Source organism: Panthera uncia, chromosome B1 (genome assembly GCF_023721935.1).
Source record: "Panthera uncia isolate 11264 chromosome B1, Puncia_PCG_1.0, whole genome shotgun sequence".
In the NCBI taxonomy this organism is placed as follows: Eukaryota; Metazoa; Chordata; class Mammalia; order Carnivora; family Felidae; genus Panthera; species Panthera uncia.
This window is the reverse complement of record NC_064811.1, coordinates 98,584,106-98,605,622: the sequence shown is the minus strand read 5'-3', so window position 1 is coordinate 98,605,622 and position 21,517 is coordinate 98,584,106. Positions and strand designations below refer to the sequence as shown.

The following is a 21,517-nucleotide window of genomic DNA, read 5'->3' as shown; positions in this document are numbered from 1 at the left end:
CCTGGTTTTCAGATTATTAAAGAGAAATAACTTTAATATATCCCAAGACAAATCTGTTCAAAAATAATAATGGAAAAAAAATCCCATAGATAATAGTAGCAAAGAATAAATTTAGCCAGAAATATGTAGTAGCGTCTTTATGAGGAAAACTGTAATAGTCTACTGAATAACTTAAAAATCTTTAGTAAGTGAACTGACATAACATTTCCTGATGATAAGAATCTATTTTGTAAGATGTCAACTTTCCCCAGATTAGATTTATATCAATTTTAATACATATCCTCATAGGGTTTTGTTTTTTGTTTTTTTTTTCAGAAGGAAGGGGAATTCCTGACCAACATTTATAAAACTCATCTGAAAGCATATCATATAAAAAGAATCAAAGAATAAAAAAAAAGATTTGCTCTATCAGAAATTAAAATAATGTTGCAAGGGGTGCCTGGGTGGCTCAGTCGGTTGAGCCTCGAACTTCGGCTCAGGTCATGATCTCACAGTTCATGAGTTTGAGCCCCACATTGGGCTCTGTGCTGACAGCTCAGAGCCTGGAGCCTGCTTCTGATTCTGTGTCTCCCTCTCCCCTCCCCAACTCATGCTCTGTCTTGCTCTCTCTCAAAAATAAATATTAAAAAATAATAATGCTGTAAAAGTAACATAATTAAAAGTATCATATGTGTGCCAGAAAAGATGGCAAGATCAATGGGATGCAATAGAAAGTCTAAATGCACACCCAATCTGTTACATATATATTAGTGTTATTGTATATAGTAGAGTATATTTCATTGTTTCTAAGGTACCATTGGTTGAAAGACTTCATTTTCTATAGTTCCAAGAAAGAAAAAAATAATAATTTCAATTAAACTATGACAAGCAATTGATTAGGGTGCAAACTGATTTCAAAAATATTAAAATGTGGGGCACCTGGATGGTTCAGTCAGTTAAGCATCTGACTCTTGATTTCAGCTCAGGTCACAAACTCAAGGTTCCTGAGATTGAGCCCCAAGTCAGGCTGAGCCTGCTTGGGATTCTCTCTCTCCCTCTCTCTGGCCCTCCTCTGTTTGCACGTGCCCCCCCCCCTCTCAAAAATAAATAAATACATATTTTTTAAATTATTAAAATGTGAAAAAAGTACCTAGTAGTTGAAATAAGTATGACTTTAGTGTTTAAGGTGGCAGTTCAAATCATTAGAGAAGGGGTAACTATTCAACTATTGTAAAAATCTAGTAGCAATTTGGGAAAAAATTAAGTTGAATTAAAAAATTAAATGTGATACAGTGAATCTACAAAAATACTACAGGAAAATATAGGTTTATATATAATCTTAAAATGGGGAAGTTTCTTTTAAAAGCAAGACACTATTCAGAAAATCTCTTTTGATTAAGATAATTGACAAATGACAAGTACAAAAAAATATATATTTGCAAGATTGGTAATAAGGGCAGGTCTTACATATTAAGCAAGACAGGATGCTAATTTCGGAGTCCACACTATGTGGTAGAGAGTACATGAGACTATAAGCAGGATATAAGAGCTGACATCCTGCTGTGCCAAAAAACCAGGAAGTAAACTGTGGTTAGTGACAACATCTGATTCCTAGAGTTACAGAAAAGGAAATATGATTGTGTGATTTTAGAAACCATCTAGTCCCTACTGACAATGTCAGTACAAGTACTTTGTGAACTCTAATATTATTAAGTAAACTGATACTTTACTAACTGTTCTCCTTCTTGGTTTTCTCCTAATGTTTTTGAATATTTTATGTTATGATTGTATATATTAATTGATTTTTGCTGAATGGTTTTCTTTTCTTTTTGGCTCTGCATTAAGTACTTTGTTTTTATATATAAGTGATTCTGATTTCATACAGATTACTGGTAGATGTGGCATCTCAGATGACCAGTTTTAAATTTTATTATTATACTCTTCATCCAGTCTTCCAGTCATTAATGAACTTTTGAAAACCCTAGCTGTAAATGTGTCCGAGCTTTATATTTTCTCCTCAAGAAGGACCCTGTTTGTTATAAACTTTCTTCCTCATAGTTTTTTTTTTTTTAAACTGGGGTATTTTTGTTTGATAGAATTAAATTTTCTGAAGTGTATAAAGGAATCAGCAGGATGATCAAGGATGCTATAAAAATATAACTGTCCATTGTGCTTTCAAAGGGGAATTAGATTATATGCCTAAACGGATAATTTGTCTTTACCCTTTCCTTGCACTGAGTTTAGCCCTGTCTACACATTGTTATCTATAGTGGTGGCTTGTAAAGCAAACACACTTCAGCTGTTCCGCTCTGAGCTGTGGTTGGTACAGCCAGCTTTTGATGTTTGTACATGTGACATTCATTTCTATACCTTTGAATTCCAGATGAATTAATTAATACTTCTTAATGCACATTCATTGACTTCTGACTAAGGCATAGATTTGAACTGACGTCCCGGAGAGTTACTTAGCTAGGTCATAAGCCCAGCAGCTTGCCTGATACCCACATCTCAACCCCTTCCTGTTGTCTTTTCCTTTCCACACATACAGTAATTCTTATAAACTGGTAAAAAGAGAAATATTGTTTATGGAAAGTGGCCAGCCAAGCAGGAGACAACTTTAGTAGAAATTGAAAGGCAGTTACATTGTGATGTGAGGATAAAGCGGGAGACATGTGACTCTCAAGAAAATGTGATTTGGGAGACAGCCAGCACCTAGATAAACAGTTCCACATTTATAATTTGGGGATTCACAAAGGTTGGAGGACCCAACCCTTGCATTGTACCATATACGGGACGTGTTCTTTTAAGAGAATGCTATTTTTCTTGCAGTGTCCAAATTCATTATGTTTCACTTAAAGTATTCCTTGATAGTGGAATAAGTGTTAGAGAAGTATTCCCTGCAGTGCTAATAGACAGATAAGGATGTCTTTACTGTCTAAAGTAGAAAAACTCCCACAAACAAACCAGAACGAGCAAAAATGAGAGTACAGTGAATTTGCAGTGCTAAGAATAAATTGCACATCAATGGCGATAACAGGACTTAATGTGCAACCATGGATCATTGTGGACTCTATGAAATCCTTTTGTGCTCTGGGAAAAGTAACTGATAACACACTCTAGTCTTCATGGGAAAGTAGTTTGGGTGAGAGCTGCAGTCCTGCATTCTTTCATTAACTCAGTAAACATTTTTCGAGTTCCTGCTATATGCCAAGCATTTTGCTAACTGAGGAAGTGGATCTGAGAAAATAAAATCTCTAAGGCCAGAAATCTCTACAGCCTAGAAAGAGGGACAGAAATGAAATCGGCTGTGATACACCAAGCAATGGATTAAGGGCATAGAAAAGAGTAGTGCCTGCCTCACCTGGGAGGTGGGAGGCCTCCAGGAGCTACTGTGAAGGAGATGTGAGTGTCAGCTGGCTAATTGGAAGGAAAGCAGTGGGGAGCAGTGGAGGCGGGTGGAAAAGCACAGGCAACGTTGTGAGCAAGAAGATACAGTCAGGGAACCACCAGCAGTGATCTCAAGGAGGTCAAAGAGCACAGAGCAGAGGACTGTGGTAAAAAGTGCTCTTTGGGACTAGGCAGAGCCGGGCTTTGAATTTTAGACGTGAGCATAGAAACTAAGTGGCCTTGAGCAAATGACTTAACTTTTCTGAGACTCAGTTTTTTCATCTGTAAAATGGGGATGGTCATATCTACTTTGCAGTGTAAATTTTAAGGCCCAGAGATTGTGTGTGTACTGAAGCATTTAGCATAGTACGTATCCCATGGTGGGCACACACTGGAACTCTGGTATTAAATATTTAGAGACGGAAGAAATAAGGACTTAACACTTTGTTTTACCCAGAGGTAGGAGGTCACTGAACTCCTCAAAGAGAGGCCACTGGCTCAGAATCCCATTGAAGTAGTTCAGTAAAGACTTACAATGTTGATGTAATTTTCCATTTATATTGACTACATGTTTGACTTCTTTTTCTTTTTTAATTTTTTAAACATACATTTATTTTTGAGGGACAGAGACACAGAGCATGAGCGGGGGAAGGGCAGAGAGAGGAAGACAGAATCCATAGCAGGCTCCAGGCACAGAGCTCGATATAAGGCTCAAACACACGAACCTTGAAATCATAACCTGAGCAAAAGTCGAAGGCTCAGCTGACTGAGCCATCCAGGTGCCCCTATATGTTTGACTTTCTAAGAGAAGCCAGGACTTGGGAGGTTATGATTTTCTTCAAAGATTAGTTCTGCCTTTATTTCTAAATGGTCATTTTTATTTGCATTTATTTGTAGTATCAAAAGTTGTCTGCAAGTATGATTCTCCTGGATACAGAGGTACTTATTTGAAATTTGAGATGGTCTATGTGAATTAACCTGTTTTCTACGTTCTATTTTGTATGTTACTGTAGTTTTTAACTTCTGGTTTCTCAGTAAGGAAAGGCAATCTGTGTGACCCAAAATTCTGATGTGCATTAAAATTGTTCTCTTGGCAAATGTACAAAAATCCAATTAGTTTCCAAAGGACAAATTGTCTTTGGGGACTCAGCTGATCTAAAATTCGTGACCGCGTCTGGAAGAAAATAGTACTCTAGGATTTTTTTGAACGCAGGCAACATACTGTGTGAAACAAGTTCTCATGTAAATTAACTCGGTTTACTTTTCTAGCTTTTATATTTGTGAGGATCCGTTTGCTTCTTTGGAGATAGATTCCAAGCACTCATAAAAGCATAAGATAATCTTTTTTTGCGGGGGCTGGGTGTTCAAGTCAATAAAACGTATAATAATTAATAATAATGTTTACTCAATTTCTTGGATTGTTATAGGGGTTTGCCAACTTGTAAATAAGATGGAGGAGAATACTGGCAAGGTTAAGCCTTTCAACCGAAATGACGAACAGTTTCTGGAGGCTTTTGTCATCTTTTGTGGCTTGGGGATCCAGAACACACAGATGTATGAAGCAGTGGAGAGAGCCATGGCCAAGCAAATGGTCACACTGGAGGTGGGCTGACAACTGTGGGACTCTCGGTCTCTGCAGCCACACTCAGTTTCTGCCTTTCCCGCCAAAACAACTCGTGGGGTCTGTGTGTGATAGCAGCGTCTCCTCACGAGAATCAGACTGAATCCTTAGCTCCTCATGGAAACAGCTAAGGAAACGGAGATCCAGAATATTTTAGAGACTAATCAAAGGTCTCATGACCAAACCAAAACTCAGGCTGTTCGTCCCTTCACTCTTCTGACCTTAAGAATGCATTCACACAGATGTCTGCTGCCCGTGCAGCCTGTCTGTCCGAGCTCCAGTGCCTGAGCATCCCTGTCCCCTGGTGAACAGCTGTCCTCATACATTTTGAAAGACAAAAATAGAAACCCTAAGCACTCAGAGAACCAGAAGTGAGGAAAAGGGAAACTCTTTCAGATTACAGATGTATGGATCCCACTTCTGAATACCCTGATTCATAAGTCTTGGGTAGAACCTGGGAATCTACATTATTCCAGAGCTTCCCCCAGGTGATTCTGAATGTGCAGGCAGCTTGTGACCCACTGGCCTGGGACACTGACCTTCGGCAGGTTCCCTCCCGAGGAGGATTACCCTACCCAAGTGGGGCCAGCCCTTTCCAGGTGTATTTCACTAACTGCCTGAAAATGTTCACTTTGCATAACCCAGAAATTTCTTACATCAGAGACCCAGTTTAAGGAAATAGACTTCAAAAGGGCAAACGTCTCTACTTATTCATACAGTGGCGTGAAACATGTTTGAATATTTGCCTACTCCTATGTAATTGAGATCAGTGGGAATCCATGTTTAGAAACTGTAACGTTTCCTCCAATCCTCTAATAAGTTCCTAACCTAAATAGCTAGAAAGATATATAAGTAAAAATTTACTAACAACCAAGATAGTATTAGTAATGATGAATATATAACATGAATAGTTTTGCCATGGTATTATATAAGAGACCTTGGATTATAAGCCAGTGGAAATCTTTTTTTGAAATACACACACGTAGGTATAGGTGCATATATATATATATATATATATATATATATACACACACAAATATATGTATGTGTGTATATATATATGCACACATATACCTCAAATTACATCTATACACATACATATATGTACATATAGTGTCACACGTATATACATATGTATGTATACATGTGTGCATGTGTGTATATACATATATTTTTAATCAAATTTTTTATAGTTCCCTTGGTTTTGCACTGAATTGAATCTAAGCCAGCTATCAATTAGAAATTATCTCTTCTTGTAAAAATGTTTTATTATGGAAAATTGCAAGCATATACAGAAGTATACTAAGAATAGCTTAGTGAGTGCCCATGTACTCATTAGCCATCTTTAATAATTATTGACCCCTGGCCAATATCATTCCATTCATACACTTGCTCACTGCTCTGCACTCTTCCACTTTAATCCATTGATTATTTTGAAGCAAATCCCAGACATTATATAATTTTGTTCAAAATCTTCGAGTATTTTCCTGATTGAGATTTATTTCTATTTTAACACTATAGTTTTACTTCAGTTAAATATATGAGTAATTAGGCTTTTACTTAGTCTAAACATTTATTTTATTTCAGTTCATTATGGGAAGTCCTATCGATGCTCACAAGTTTAACCTTGAAAAAGATTTTCCTTTCCTTACAAGGCATTGTATAAAAGCTAGGGACACCAATCCCTCAGGTTTTCTTAGGACAGTGAATTATTTTGACCTGGAAGCCATGGTCATTATAATGACCAACAAAACAACAATAATAATAGCTAACCTTTGCCAAATGTTTACTCTGTGTTCTGATGCTCACGTGTATAGACATACCTCATTTTATTGTGCTTTGTTTTATTGCTTGTCACAGATACTGCATTTTTTACAAATTAAAGGTTTGTAGCAACCCTATGTTGAGCAAATCTGTCAGCATCATTTTTCCAACAGCATTTGCCCACTTCATGTCTCTGTGTTATGCTAATCTGTGATCAGTCATTAGGGCCTGCTGAAAACTCAGGTGATGGGTTCCATTTTTTTAGCAATAAAGTGTTTTTGAAATAAGGTATCATATATTTTTTTAGAAGCAATGCTATTGCACACTTAATAGACTATAGCATAGTGTCAGCATAACTTTTATGTACACTGGGAAACCAAAAAGTTCATTTGACTCCCTTTATTACAATATTGGCTTTATTGCAATAGTCTGGAAATAAACCCGCTATATCTCAGAGGTAGGCCTGTATTAACAAAATTAATCATTACAACCGTATGAGTAAGGTGTTATTATTATCTCCAGTGTGACAAAATTTATTTTTTAAAACTTAGAATGGTATGTTATTCCTGTATCAATTTAAGTCTGAAAATGGCTTACCTTTTTATCAATCCTGCTAATATCTTTGGGGTTTTTAGTAAATCTATGTTGTCTCTGTCAAAGATGAACTTTAAAAAATATTTTTAAAAAAATACGGTAGATGTTTTAAATATGACCACTGCCCTGATTCAAAAGAATGTCTAAAATATTATCCTATTACTTTGAAGTCATTACTTTTGAATATGGGAATTAATGATTCTTCTGTTGAGTGATGAGAAAATAGTAAGCCTGTCTGTTTAACTCTACTAGGGTAAGAGAAAGTGTACTAGTTAGGTATTGAAAGCAGGGTCCCAGGCCCCACTTGTCCCCTCACTGAGTGCCTCACGTCCCCAGATGTTACTGGATGGATTTATGGGGCAGCGCTGCCTGTCTTGATCTGTGTGACATCATGTTCTAGCCATGCCATTTTTCTTTATGAAATTCTAGAGTAGTTACAGCCCTCCCCTGAGAGCTTCTTCTAGACTCCTTGCTTTCCAAATGTCAATGTTAAGTGTCAGTTTACGCAAAAGATTTTTTCGTAATTCTCACAAGTAAAAATAACTGAAGTTAGTATTTTCTAAAAAGCAGTGCAAAAAGAAAAAAGCACAAAATAAATTTTCTGCCAACCTTGAGCCAGTAGCATCGCTTATCAATAACGTGTTCATTACATCAACAGTGTCAGAATAAAAGTGACAAGACTTTCTCTAAACACAGAGAGAGTATACCTTTTGGTCTTCTGAAACAAGCAATTGAGTCAAATCTGGGATTTTTCTTTCTGTTGAAGAAAAGCAGCAAACAAGATTTGACATTCTGAGGTGTCTAGTTCTCTCTCCAGGAAGTTTTAGCAGAATCTCGAGCTTGAGATTGTAGTCTACATTTGGTAGTTTTCTCTTGGGTAACCTGTTTTCTTTGGTTTCTTACCCTATAGGTTCTGTCGTATCACGCTTCAGCAGCAGAGGAAGAAACAAGAGAGCTCCAATCCTTAGCGGTAATTCTCTTTCTTTGTAAAAGTGACTGACTACAGACATTTAATTAATACATAAACATGCTTCTCTTAGGCTAACTACTTCCAATGCAATGGTCCCAATTTTTTTAATTGTATTATTATTATTTACTTTGAGAGACAGAGAGTGAGCAGGGAAGGGGCAAAGAGAGAGGGAGAGAGAGAGAGAGAGAGAGAGAGAGAGAGAGAGAGAGAGAGAGAATCCTAAGCAGGCTCCACACCATCAGTACAGAGCTTAATGCAGAGCTAGAACCCATGAAGATCCCATGAGATCATGACCTGAGCCAAAACCAAGAGTTGGGCATTTAACTGATTGAGCCACCCAGGCACCCCAGCAATGGTCCCATTTAATTAAATGTGGTAAATATTTAGATGGACATTCATAAAAATATTTAATCAGTTCTACTTTATTGTAGGGCTAAAGAGTCACTGATGATCCAAAGCAAAAGATAACATACTGACTTTGTAGTACATTATATGATTCTGAATTTTTTTTTCAATAATGTTACATCTTTCTTAGGCCAAAACTAAATTTACTTTTCAGCTCCTGGGGACAATGTGAACAGGTGACTGACTGAGGTGGTTGTTTGGTTAGGGTAACGACAACAAAGATTTTATAATTTGTTATCAATAATCTGCTCTGCATTATTGAGAATTGAGAGTGATTTTGATGTCTGACCACATGGCCTATGGAATGTTACTTGAAATTGGGTTCAAATAAGGTCAGCTCCTGAATTCTTATTACATCGTTATTTAGTATGCTATGAGAGAAAAAGCACACTGATAATGTAAGTAGAATGTTAAATGTTCTAGGTCGTGGTTGAGATTAATGAAAATTTGAGGCACTTACACATTTACAGCAAAGGCTCGCCTTCTGAGTTGAAATTTACTTGAGACAACACGGATGAGGTCTATGTGAGATGTGACAGGAGTCTGTAAAGAATGAGAATGGTGTGAACGGATCACTGAGATTCTTTTTCATTGTCCTCATCATCATAGCTGGCCAAATGCCAACCCTCTGTGGCCTTACCTACATTTTCTCACGAAAACTGCACAGCTATATTATGAGGGCCACACTGAAGTTAGAGAAGCCAAGTGACTTGCTCAAGGTCACACTGGCAGAAAGAGGGGAAGTCAGGATACACACTCACACGGTCTAGTTCCAGAGCCCATGCATACAACCACTGTGCTGTCTGTTATGAGCTGTTAGGGACAGAGAAGATTAAAGATGATTGAAATGTTTTGACCTCCACCATTAAAAAAATGATGGTGCCATGAATTAACTAAAGTGGAAATATTAAGAAGGAAAACTTGGCAGATTTGACTTAGAACGTGGTAAGTGTGAGGTGCTAGTGGAAGGACTCAATGGACGTCTTCAGTAATCATGAAAGGCAGGACTGGAGTGGGGAGGGGCTGAACAGAGGTGGCGATTTGGAGGTCCAGCCTTGCGGTTTGGGGCAGTCCCATGGGGGTAGAGCGGTTGGGAGAGGGGCCTGAAAGACTGAAGGCAGATCTTTTGGGAATCTGGGTTTCTGTGGAAGGAGTGGGAAAAGAACCTGGCTGAGGTACAGATGTGGTCGTTAAACAGGGAGGAAGATTTAGGATGGGGCAGTGGCGCAGAAGGCAGAAGTTTCAAAAAGGAAGGAGGTCCTGTTGGTTGTAGAAGGTTGAGAAGTGGGACTGAGGAAGGCTGCTGCATTCTGTGATCATGTGATTGTTCAGACGGCAGCTTTAGGAGTAAAACCGCGAGAGTTAAGAGTAAATGGTGACAAAACGGAGGAATGAATATAGACTAGTTTTAAAAGATAAGTTTTGTATAAAGCAAGGAGTGGAAAAGTAGTTATTAAGGATGCTGGCTGATGTTTTTGTTTTGGTTTGCTTTGTGTTGTGCACAAGGCTCACTCACAAGGAAGAGAACCAGCATGTTCTTGGATGGAGGGCAAAGGTACGGCAATGAGGGAGTGCAAGGCAGGGAAGAGATCTGGACCTTGGAGCAGCCTAGGCATTGAGCGAGACAAGAGGGAAGCGATGATAGTAATAATAATAAGAATAGCTACATTTATTGAGCACTTACCTCATACATGGCATGTTGGAAGTTCTTTGTGTGTGTTCACTAAGTGTATTTAGTCCACAGCAGCCCCATCAGGTCGGTATGGTTAGCAGGTGGAATGTGAGGAATTTGAGATTGAGAGGGTTTAGGTTGTCCTGCTCGGGATCTCCCCGGTCGTAAGTGATGGTGCCAGTACTAACTCTGGGCAGCCCAGATCCAAAGCCCAGACTCCCCTGTGTGGCACTGGAGAGGTAATGAGCTGGAAAAGGAAGGCTGAGGACTTACAGGTGTTCTCAGTTAAATCAGTGAGTAGAAAGCAGAGTCATTTATTTGCCAAGAACAGTTTAAGGAACTTGGGATGTTTCACCTGAAAGGTTAAGCTTCTTTTGGGGTTAGCCTCATTTGGGATGGACTTTATTTATTTTGTTCATGGCGGTATTTGAAGAAACGAACAGTTCTTCAATTATTTACAGAGGTTTATAGGTTATAAATATCTTTCACATCAGGCTTAATTGGCCTGTTGGTCTCATCCTTCCAGAATGATGAAGTTTTTAACTAAATGCATACTGTGAGTTGGACATTATCACATGGAAAGATACATCTTGAAGTGCTTGCGAGCACTGCAAGAGTATTAAATTAGTTCTAAAATGAGGGCAAGGTTACACTCTGCCATGTGTTGTTTTAGATAAATAAAAACTAGCAAATAGAGCAATTTCTAAAGATAATGCTAAAAACATCACTAGGATATTAAACTTTGCTTTCACTTTGAAAATAGCAATCTTTCAGAAAAAATCTGAAAATTATTTTCTCAATTATTTTTATAATTTTAGCAAGAGAAAAACGCTTTGGAATAACTGAAAATTGCTATATTGCAGTATTGTTCAAAACCATCTGTTGTTTCATTTGGAAAATAGATTTCTGGCAGCTGCACTGGGAAATTTAGGGTTACGTCACTTATAGGTCAGCTAATTTATTTAAATTGGTTGAAATTCAGCAACTGAATTCAATACTGGTTTTCCATCAGCCTAATAAAAATTCCTTTACAGCCCCGACTGCACAGGTGTCTGCATCATCCAGCGACTACCAAAGTTGCTTTGTCGTGTATCTGATTATTTATCTCAATTTAAGACCTAAAATAAATTGAAAAGCTGCCTAATGTTTTCTTCACTTTTATTTTTACAAGTTAGTTCTGGAGAGAATTAAATAATATATTTAAGTATACCAAATATTTATGCCTGTTTCCAGAAAAGTTCTCTAGTTATAACAAAAGTATAACCAAGTTGATAGGAAACTCAAAATCCTTATTTTTTCCCCTTTGTTTTACTTGAGTTTTTAATATAATTTCTCTTGACTTAAAATTGGGTATAGCAGAAATAAGGCCTTAAACTAAGCATTTTACCATATATCTTTAATGATCCTTAGTCACAAGTTGTTGAGATAAAAATAAATGAACCCCAGCTACCTGGCAGTGGTTATTAGAAAATTATTAGTTAAGATATCAGAATGAAATCAGTATTTATTACCAGTAACTGAGTATTTGATTGACTGGTTTCCTTTTCTGCTTTCCTCTTTTGTTAGAAGAGTAGTGAATAAATATGTATTAGAGTTTAGTTTTTTGAAATAAGCTCAGTTTTGTCCTGGGGTCACTGCTTATTCAGTTTATCTCTATAGCTTCTGCTTTATAGCAATTTCTGAATCATATGTAATGTATATAAAAGCAAACTCACCCTTTTGTGATCCTGAAAGGTTTCTGCATCAAAATAGTGAGATAGGGAGAAGCTGACCTCTCAGGTGGGATTTCCTAGAACAGAATTTACTTCATCTTGACCTTAATCTTTCAGAGCCAGAAACGTCATGTGAACTTTCTTGATCAGGAGTGTGTTCCTGCTGCAGGTGACAGCAGCAAAGGGCAGAGCCATGTTCCTGACTCAAATCCCTGATGCCCAAGTCAGTGGTAGAGTATAGATCTAATTCCTTGTATCAAGATGATCATCACATCCCCCACTTTTTGAGAAAATCTATATATGGATAGTCAAATTATAAATAGAAAATTTTGAGCCAATAATAACAAAGAGTTGATGTTATGATCTTGATAACCAGTGTCGCTGAACTGTAGTAACCTACGGCATCCAGGAAGGCACACTCTTCCTCAAACAGTGCTAGAATGACCCTGAAACCGTCTGGGTCCTTTGGACTTCCTGTATACCATCCGTTGATACATTCGTTTTTATAGATGTCTATAACATTAACTGGGCTGTGTCTTTTCCACATTGGCAAGACTTAGTAAATTCTGTTTGATTCTTCCTGCTTTCCTTCAGCAAGCTAATCTTATCTTTTCTGCTTTGAATTCACTAGTACATTACTTCCAATGGTAATCTTAGCTCCAGAATATAGTGGCACCATTCTTCAGCTTCTTATATACTAAATAGATGTTAACCAGACTAATTCCTCATTTAGTCATAAATTTACCCTGAGAGTTTTACTTATAAGCATATGTACATATTATCAGAATCTTGACATTAGCATGTGCCATCTTTGCATGGTTTTGAAAACTGTATGCTCATTAGTTTTTATATTCTGTGCCTCTTTGCCATTGAGATTTAAAAGATGACATTTAGGGACACCTGGGTGTCTCAGTTGGTTGAGCATCCAACTTTGGCTCAGGTCATGATCTCACAGTTCGTGGAGTTCGAGCCCTGTGTCAGACTCATTGCTCTCTGCAGAGCCCACTTCGGATCCTCCGTCCCCCAATCTCTCCACCCCTCCCCAGTTCATGCTTTCTCTCTCAAAAGTAAATAAAAACATTTGAAAATAAATAAATAAATAGTCACATTTATATAATGTTAGAAAGAAGGAAAAATCATAAAACATGTTGATATCGTTATTGAAGAAAATATGCTAATCCAGCCGTGCTGTGCCTTATTCACTTCTTTATTCTCTGTAAGATTCGGTTCCACATACTAAGTTGGTTATTTACTTCCCTTTGTATAAGTAAGATTTCTTTTTCATATGTATTTGGATTCACTTCCCTCTTAGAGAAAGATAAATTCTAACAGGCTTGTAAGTGGTATGGATTTTTTCTTTAAAAACATGTTTTCTGTGCATGTTAGAAGTAGGGAAGAGAGACATTAGCCTTCTGTAAAGTATAATGTGATGGCTGTCAAACTGGCTTTATTCAAAGACCTAGAAACAAACTGCTCCGCATAAAATGGTGCCCCAATAGGTGGGGGTAGTGATCAGGGACTGATAGGGAGGGCTTAAAACACCTAACTGAGGCTCTCTGCTTGTAGCTACCAATGAACCCATGAGATATCTTACATTAATTTTATGCCTGAAAATAGTTTCCTTCAATAATTGATCATTGAGGAAAACCTCTTTTCATCCTAACATTTATAATGAATAAACGTCAGGAGTAATGTAACAAAATGCCTTTATACAATACTGAAGCTAATAGGAAGAATTTGACATTTTATGGATGGCCAAGTTCAGTGTCTGCTCTTCTTTTCAAACTTATTTTAAGAAATGACTTTCTGAATAAGGGAGCCTTGCCGTAACAGTTGGCAGTTAGGAGTTATTTTGTAATTTTTATTTTAGCTCTTGAGATTTGATACTTCAGACCTAAGGCGGGTAGAATGCCTTTGATAGCAGTGTGACCTTTTTTTGTATTAAGGTTATACAGTCGAGCAAGTTGTGTAGCCATGTGGCCACATGTCTTTATTTTCTTCTGAGGTGACCAGAGACTTTGCCACAGGCTAAATATAAACCTTTTTCATGAGGCATCCACCCAAAATAAGAAACTCAATAATTTTTAAATGATCCTTTTATTTACCTTACCCAAGTATATTATTTTCCATGGACACATGCTTTTTGGGTTTCAAGGAGACTATACACTTTACAAATAGATTATTTCCTATAAAGTTTTATTTCTCTATTAAGTAAACAAAGAGGCACCCACCCTCTACACTTGTGTAGAGGCCTTCATAATGAGAAACAGTTGAATTTAAAAAAAAAAAAAAAAAAGGTTGTTTGTCTTATATGAAGTTCAGGATAGATTCTCTTTGACTTTATTTATTTATTTTAATATGAAATTTATTGTCAAATTGGTTTCCATACAACACCCAGTGCTCAGCCCAATAGGTGCCCTCCTCAATGCGCATACCCACTTCCCCTCCCTCCCACCCCCCCATCAACCCTCAGTTTATTCTCAGTTTTTAAGAGTCTCATATGGTTTGCCTCCCTCCCTCTCTTTTTTTTTCCCCTTCCCCTCCCCCATGGTCTTCTGTTAAGTTTCTCAGGATCCACATAAGAGTGAAAACATATGGTATCTGTCTTTCTCTGTCTGACTTATTTCACTTAGCCTAACACTGTCCAGTTCCATCCACGTTGCTACAAAAGGCCAGATTTCATTCTTTCTCATTGCCAAGTGGCTTTCCATTGTATATATAAACCACAACTTCTTTATCCATTCATCAGTTGAGGGACATTTAGGCTCTTTCCATAATTTGGGTATTGTTGAGAGTGCTGCTATAAACATTGGGGTACAAGTGCCTCTGTGCCTCAGTACTCCTGTATCCCTTGGGTAAATTCCTAGCAGTGCTACTGCTGGGTCATAGGGTAGGTCTATTTTTAATTTTTTGAGGAACCTCCACACTGTTTTCCAGAGCAGCTGCACCAGTTTGCATTCCCACCAACAGTGCAAGAGGGTTCCTGTTTCTCCACATCCTCACCAGCATCTATAGTCTCCTGATTTGTTCATTTTAGCCACTCGACTGGTGTGAGTGGTTTTGATTTGTATTTCCCTGATGAGGAGTGACGTTGAGCATCTTTTCATGTGCCTGTTGGCCATCTGGATGTTTTCTTTAGAGAAATGTCTATTCATGTTTTCTGCCCATTTCTTCACTGGATTATTTTTTTTTCGGGTGTGGAGTTTGGTGAGTTCTTTATAGATTTTGCATACTAGCCCTTTGTCCGATATGTCATTTACAAATGTCCTTTCCCATTCCATTGGTTGTCTTTGACTTTAGAAAAATAGGTGACTATATTCAGGTTCTCCAGGGAAACAGAACTAGTAGGAGAGAGATTTATTCTGAAGAATTGGCTCACATAGTTATGGGGGCTGAGAATTCCAGCAGTGTTATGTCTGCAAGGTTGGAGACCCAGGAAAACCAGTGGTATAATTCAGTTTGAGTCTAAAGGCCTGAGAACAGAGGAGCTGATGCTTGAAATCCAAGTCCAAGGGCCTGAGAAGATAAGATGAGATATTCCAACTTCATAGGAAGCAAAAAAGGCATGTTCTTCCTTCCTCTACCTTTTGTTCTATTCAGGCCCTGGACAGATGCATGATGTCCACCCACAGTGAAGAGGGAAGTCTACTGAGTCCACTGATTCAGTGCTCATCTCATCCAGAAATACAGAAATACTTTCACAGACATACACAGAAATAGTGTTTAGTGTGTCTAGTCAAGTGAGACATAAAATTAACCATCACAAGTGACTAAAAAAAGTAGTTAAGTATGTATTTTCATTATCTATCATTGTGTTATTAGGGAGCATGTGCAAAGTACTAACATCCTTGTGTCATTAAACTTTAAAAACTATGTATTTCAATTATTTATGTGCCTATCCTCTCCATCAGGCTATTAGTTCTTGAGTCGTCATCATCATAGCTACCATCTAGTGATTGCTGAACAAGAACCTGGTTTACATATCTTGTTAAGTGAGTGAATGAATCAATCAGTAGATTCTGGAAAATCTAGAGTTTTAGAGAGCCTATAATCTAGCCTGAAATAACATAACCCAAACTCCTTCAGTATCCAATAAGATTTTGCTTTCTTTCTTCTTAAAATGATTATGAAACTAGAAACAACTTTATAGTTGATGAAATACATAAAGAAGCATAGGGCTAGAGAGAAACCAGGTTCAACTTCCAGCTCCATGATCTCAGGCAAATCTGTGACTTCTCCGTGTCTCAGATTCTTTATGTATAAAAAGAGGATAATAGAAGAATTTACCCTGCAGAGTAGTGACTGGAGTTCCTGGTACCTATGTGCCCAGGAAGTATTAGTTGTTAGTAGTGCTAACAGTGGGAGGAAAATCAGTTCTCAGTCTAGTAGTAGCAGCATCAAGATTTTGATGTACCTTGTCATGTTCCAAGTCTTTTTGCCTGAGCCCTTCTAATAATGTGCACTTCAATGAAGTATACACTCATTTTTTAAATTAGTCTAAGTGGAAGAGGTAGGTGGACTATCTGGAAGAAAAATGTACCATGTGTTGTAAGAACAAGTGTAAACCTTTGTTTAAAGTTTAACCAGTTTTCTACTCGAGGGCAGTAATCTAGAATTGACCATTTTGAGTAACTTCTTGCCAGAGTTGGTAGGATATTGGTCATCGCTTTCCCATCATGAGTTTCCAGTGTTCTTGGAAGTGAATGAATCAAACTTTAATGAGACTTAAGACAAGCTGAAGCTGATTGTTAAAAAACTATAGTAATGAAATATTTATTGTGCAGACGAAAAGAATTCAACTATATTTAAAAATTTTTTAAAGCAAATAAAATTCATAATTAAACTATAGGGTAAGAAAGCATATTCTATAATATATCTGTTGTTTCTGACACAGCATGGTTCATTATTAATGTTAACATTTGTATTGTAACTCTTTGCCAAATTAAATTAAATTAATTAAATATTATGGAGAACTGGTTAGGTGCTTGATGATATCAAAAAGATTTTCATTCACACATTTATATTTACCTCCTACTCTATGTGGGCTCCACATAACAATAAATAAGTCTCTACCCTCTTCAAACTTGAATAGTGAAGGACTGTATGTATAACATAATTATACAATATTATATGATTATAATCAGAAAAAAGGCTATAACTTTAAAGTGTAGGGCATTGTGAGATTATATAATATAGAGACATTCTAGAATATCTAGAATGGTCTGAGGTATATGTAGTAATTCACATAAGAGATGTGGCAAGTCTGTGATTTCATACTACACTGTAATTCAGCAACCTGCAAGGTAAGATTGAATCTAGGTTTTGGCTACATTAATGCTTCAAGAAATAGAATGTTTAGATTTGCAGTTAAGATCCAGAGCTCACTGCCTCCCATGGACACACCAAAACTACAACTACATATAAAACAACTTATCAGGGTGCCTGGGTGGCTCAGTCGATTAAGCGTCTGACTTCGGCTCAGGTCATGATCTCATGGTTTGTGAGCTCAATCCCCACGTCAGGCTCTGTGCTGACAGCTCAGAGCCAGAAGCCCACTTTGGAATCTGTGACTCCCTCTCTCTGCCCTTCTCCCACTCACATTCTGTCTCTCAAAAAATAAATGTTAAAAAATTGTTTTTGTTTAAAAACAACTATCTCCAAAAACAACTTGAAGACTAGCAGACCTAAGATTTTACACAACTAAGGATATAAAGAAATAGTCGCATCAAGATGACCAGGAGTGGCAAAGAGGCAGAGACAGTCTACTAAACTCAGGACTCACACCTTCCCAGCATGGCAACAAATGGGAGGATATCATGACTGCAAAGGCCCTCTCTGGGGAACAGGGATCCAGTACTCACATTGGGTTCTCTGACCCAGGAAACCTGCACTGGGAAGATGAGCTCCCATAACATCTGGCTTTGAAAACCAGTGGGGCTTAAGTCCAGGAGAGCCAGAAGACAGCAGGAAATCAAGACTCCACTCATAAAGGGCATGTGCACAGTCTCACTTGCTCTGAGTCCCAGAGCAGAGGCAAGAATTTGAAAAGTACCTGTGTTACATGTGAATGAGATTCATTGACTAATTTAATTGACTAAATTTAGGGCACAGAACTAATTTGGGATCTGTTGGAACTTTATCCAGGGATAGAAGTACTGTGAATGCCATTTTCTTTTTCACTCCCCTTCTACCTACTTGTTCTGAGTAGCTGCCCTACCTAGCAGGTGCTGTTTCTGACACTATCCATCTACAGTGCTAGCACTGCTTGCCCTACCCTGGCATTTCCCTGCAAATTGCCTCACCCAACCCATCAGCTCTGGCCAGTGCTCCTCTCAAGTGGCTGTCTGCCCCACCATACCTGATGGGTGGCCTTGGTGACAGTGGCACTGCCCCAGGTAACCTCACCCCACCACAACCAGTGATTGGCCCTCCACCCTGCCACACCCAGAGGGTGGTGTTGGGTGAGATGGGTAACCAGGAAAGTTTCCACGACAGGGCCCCACAGGATAGTTTCTATATAGAGCTACTCCTTTGAGACAAGGAGACATAACTGATCTACTCAATATATAGAAGCAAACACAGAGAGTCAGGGGGCAAAATGAAGAGACAGAAAAACATGTTCCAAATGAAAGAACAAGACAAAACTGCAGAGAACAAATAAATGAAATAAACAATCCACCAGCTAAAAAGTTCAAAGAAATGGTCATAATGATGCTTATTGATCTTGGGAGAAGAATGGTTGAATACAATGAGAACTTCAACAGAGAGATAGAAAATACAAAAGAGAGCCAATCAGCTGAAGAATACAATAACTGAAATGAAAAGCTAGAATCAACAGCAGATTCAGAAGTACAGATTCTCTAAGATTAGGGTAGGGGTAGGGGAGAATCACCCAATGAGAACCAAAAGAAAAGAAAATTTTTAAAAGTGACAATAGTTTAAGGGACAACATTAAGCATACTAACACTCACATTATAGGGGTTCCAGAAGGCGAAGAGAGAGAGAGAGGGACAGAAAACCTGCTTGAAGAAATAATGCCACAAAACTTCCCTAACCTGGTGAAGGAAGAAAACACTCAACTCCAGGAAGCACAGAGAGCCCCAAAAAGATGAACCCAAAGATACCCATACCAAGACACATTATAATCAAGATGTCTGAAGTTAAATATAAAGAGATAATTTTAAAAGCAGCAAGAGAAAAACAACTAGTTACATACAAGGGAGCCCCTATAAAATTATCAGCTGATATTTCAGCAGAAACTTTATACGCCAGAGGGAGTGGTATGATATATTCAAACTGCTGAAAGGAAAACAACAACAACAATAATATTCTACCTGGCAAGGTTATCATTCAGCATTGAAGGCGAGACAAGGAGATTCCTTAATAAGCAAAAGCTAAAGGAGTTTATCACCACTAAACTGACCTTACAAGAAACTTTAAAAGATACTTCATTAAATGGAAAAGGAAAAGCCATAATTAGCAATAAGAAAATTATTAAAGAAAAAAAATCTCACTGGTATAGGTAAAGATATAGTAAAGGTACTAGGTCAACAACTTATATAACTATTATGGAGTTTAAAAGACAAAAGTAATAAAAATTTTCTATATCTACAATAATTATTCAAAGAATACACAAAATATGTGTAAAATATGATGTCAAAAAATGTATTGGGGAGAGTGAAAATCTAATGCTTTAGAATGTGCTTGAACTTTAGTGACCATCAACTTAATACAGACTGGTATATACCTAGGAAGTTATATATGAACTTTATGGTAACCACAAATGAAATCCCTACAATAGATATACAAAAAATTGAGAATAAGGAATAAAAACATAACTCTAGAGACAGTCACAAAATCATACGGGAAGAAAGCAAGAGAAAAAGGAACAGAGAACTAGAAAAACAACCAGAAAACAATCAACAAAATGGCAATAAGTACATATCTACATATCTGTCAGTAATTAAATGTAAATAGACTAAATGCTCCCATCAAAAGAAATAGGGTGGCTGAATAGGTTAAAAAAAAAAAAAGACCAACTTATACATTACCTACAGAGACTCACTTGAGATGTAAAAACACACATAGGGGTGCCTGGGTGGCTCAATCAGTTAAGCATTCAAGTCTTGATTTCAGCTCAGGTCACGATCCCAAGGTGGTGAGATTGAGCCCTGCATCAGGCTCTCTGCTGAGCATGGAGCCTGCTTAAGATTCTCTCTCTGTCCCTCTGCCCCCTCCCCTGCTCTTTCTCTCTAAAAAAATAAAAGCACACATAGACTGAAAATGAAGGAATGGAAAAAGATATTTCATGCAGATAGAAGCAAAAAAAAAAAAAAAAAAAAAAAAAGCAAAATAGACTTTAAAACAAAGATTGTAACAAGAAAAAGAAAGGCATGACATAATGATGAAGGGATCACTCCAACAAGAGGGTTATCAAGTGTCTTTTCCAACCACAACTGTATGAACTAGAAATGAATTACAAGAAGAAAAGTGGAAAAAATACAGACAGATGGAGACGACACAATATGCTACTAAACAACCAATGGGTCAGTGAACAAATCAAAGAGGAAAGAAAAAAATTCCTAGAGATGAGTGAAAGAGTCAGACGCTTAACTGACTGAGGCACCCAGTCACCCCCAATGGCATTTTTTACAGAACTCAAACAACTAATTCTAACATTTGCATGGTACCACAAAAGCCCCCCAATAACCAAAGCAACCTTGAGAAGGAAGAGCAAAGCTGGAGGAATCACGCTTGCTGTTTTCAGACTATACTACAAAGCTGAGTAATCAAAACAGTTTACTACTGGCACAAAAACAGACACATAGACCAATGCAACTGACTAAAGAGTGCAGAAATCTGTGGTCAGGAGGTTTGAGGTCAGGAGGTCAATCAATGTATTGACCTATGGTTAATTGGTCTTCAACAAAGAAGGTAAGAATATACAACAGTTAAAAGACAGTCTCTTCAGTAAATGGTGTTGAGAAAACTGGACAGCTACGTGCAAAAGAATGAAAATGGGCCACTTATACTATATACAAAAATAAACTCAAAATGGATTAAAGACTTAAAGGTCATAGTGGAAACCATAAGACTCTTAGAAGAAAACATAGGCAATAAACTCTGACATCATCTGTCTCCTCAGGCAAGGGCAACAAAAGCAAAAATAAACAAATGGGACTATATCAAACAAGAACAGTTTTACATAACAAAACCAAAACAAAAAGGCAGCCTACTGAATGGAAGAAGATATTTGCAAATAACTTGTCTCTAGCTGTGAAAGTCCTAGATGGCATCTTCTTCCAATAGAAGGTGCTTCTTCTCTATTGGAAACCTGTTGTTTAGTGTAGCCACCTTCATTAATTATCTTCACTAGATCTTCTGGAGAACTTCCTGCAGCTTCCACATCAGCA

General features: G+C 37.6%; 1 protein-coding gene and 1 long non-coding RNA gene across 9 annotated transcripts in view; one reads left to right on the top strand and one right to left on the bottom strand.

Moving 5' to 3' along the window:
* The window catches only part of LOC125923070 (uncharacterized), a 73,750-nt gene that overhangs the window by 3,284 nt on the left and 48,949 nt on the right, over positions 1-21,517 (bottom strand). For 5 of the 6 annotated variants that reach the window (XR_007457878.1, XR_007457881.1, XR_007457883.1 and 2 more), the window contains 4 exons: positions 12,108-12,181; positions 10,405-10,639; positions 9,181-9,263; positions 8,053-8,102 (listed from right to left, as the gene is read on the bottom strand). This is a non-coding gene — a long non-coding RNA (uncharacterized LOC125923070). The remainder of the gene's footprint in view (positions 1-8,052; positions 8,103-9,180; positions 9,264-10,404; positions 10,640-12,107; positions 12,182-21,517) is intronic. The other variant, XR_007457880.1, reaches the window with a different exon arrangement.
* The window catches only part of PDE5A (phosphodiesterase 5A), a 137,892-nt gene that overhangs the window by 76,924 nt on the left and 39,451 nt on the right, over positions 1-21,517 (top strand). For all 3 annotated transcript variants that reach the window (XM_049631103.1, XM_049631106.1, XM_049631104.1), the window contains exons 10-11: positions 4,794-4,969; positions 8,256-8,315. In XM_049631103.1, the coding sequence (XP_049487060.1) occupies positions 4,794-4,969; positions 8,256-8,315 (236 nt within the window). The remainder of the gene's footprint in view (positions 1-4,793; positions 4,970-8,255; positions 8,316-21,517) is intronic.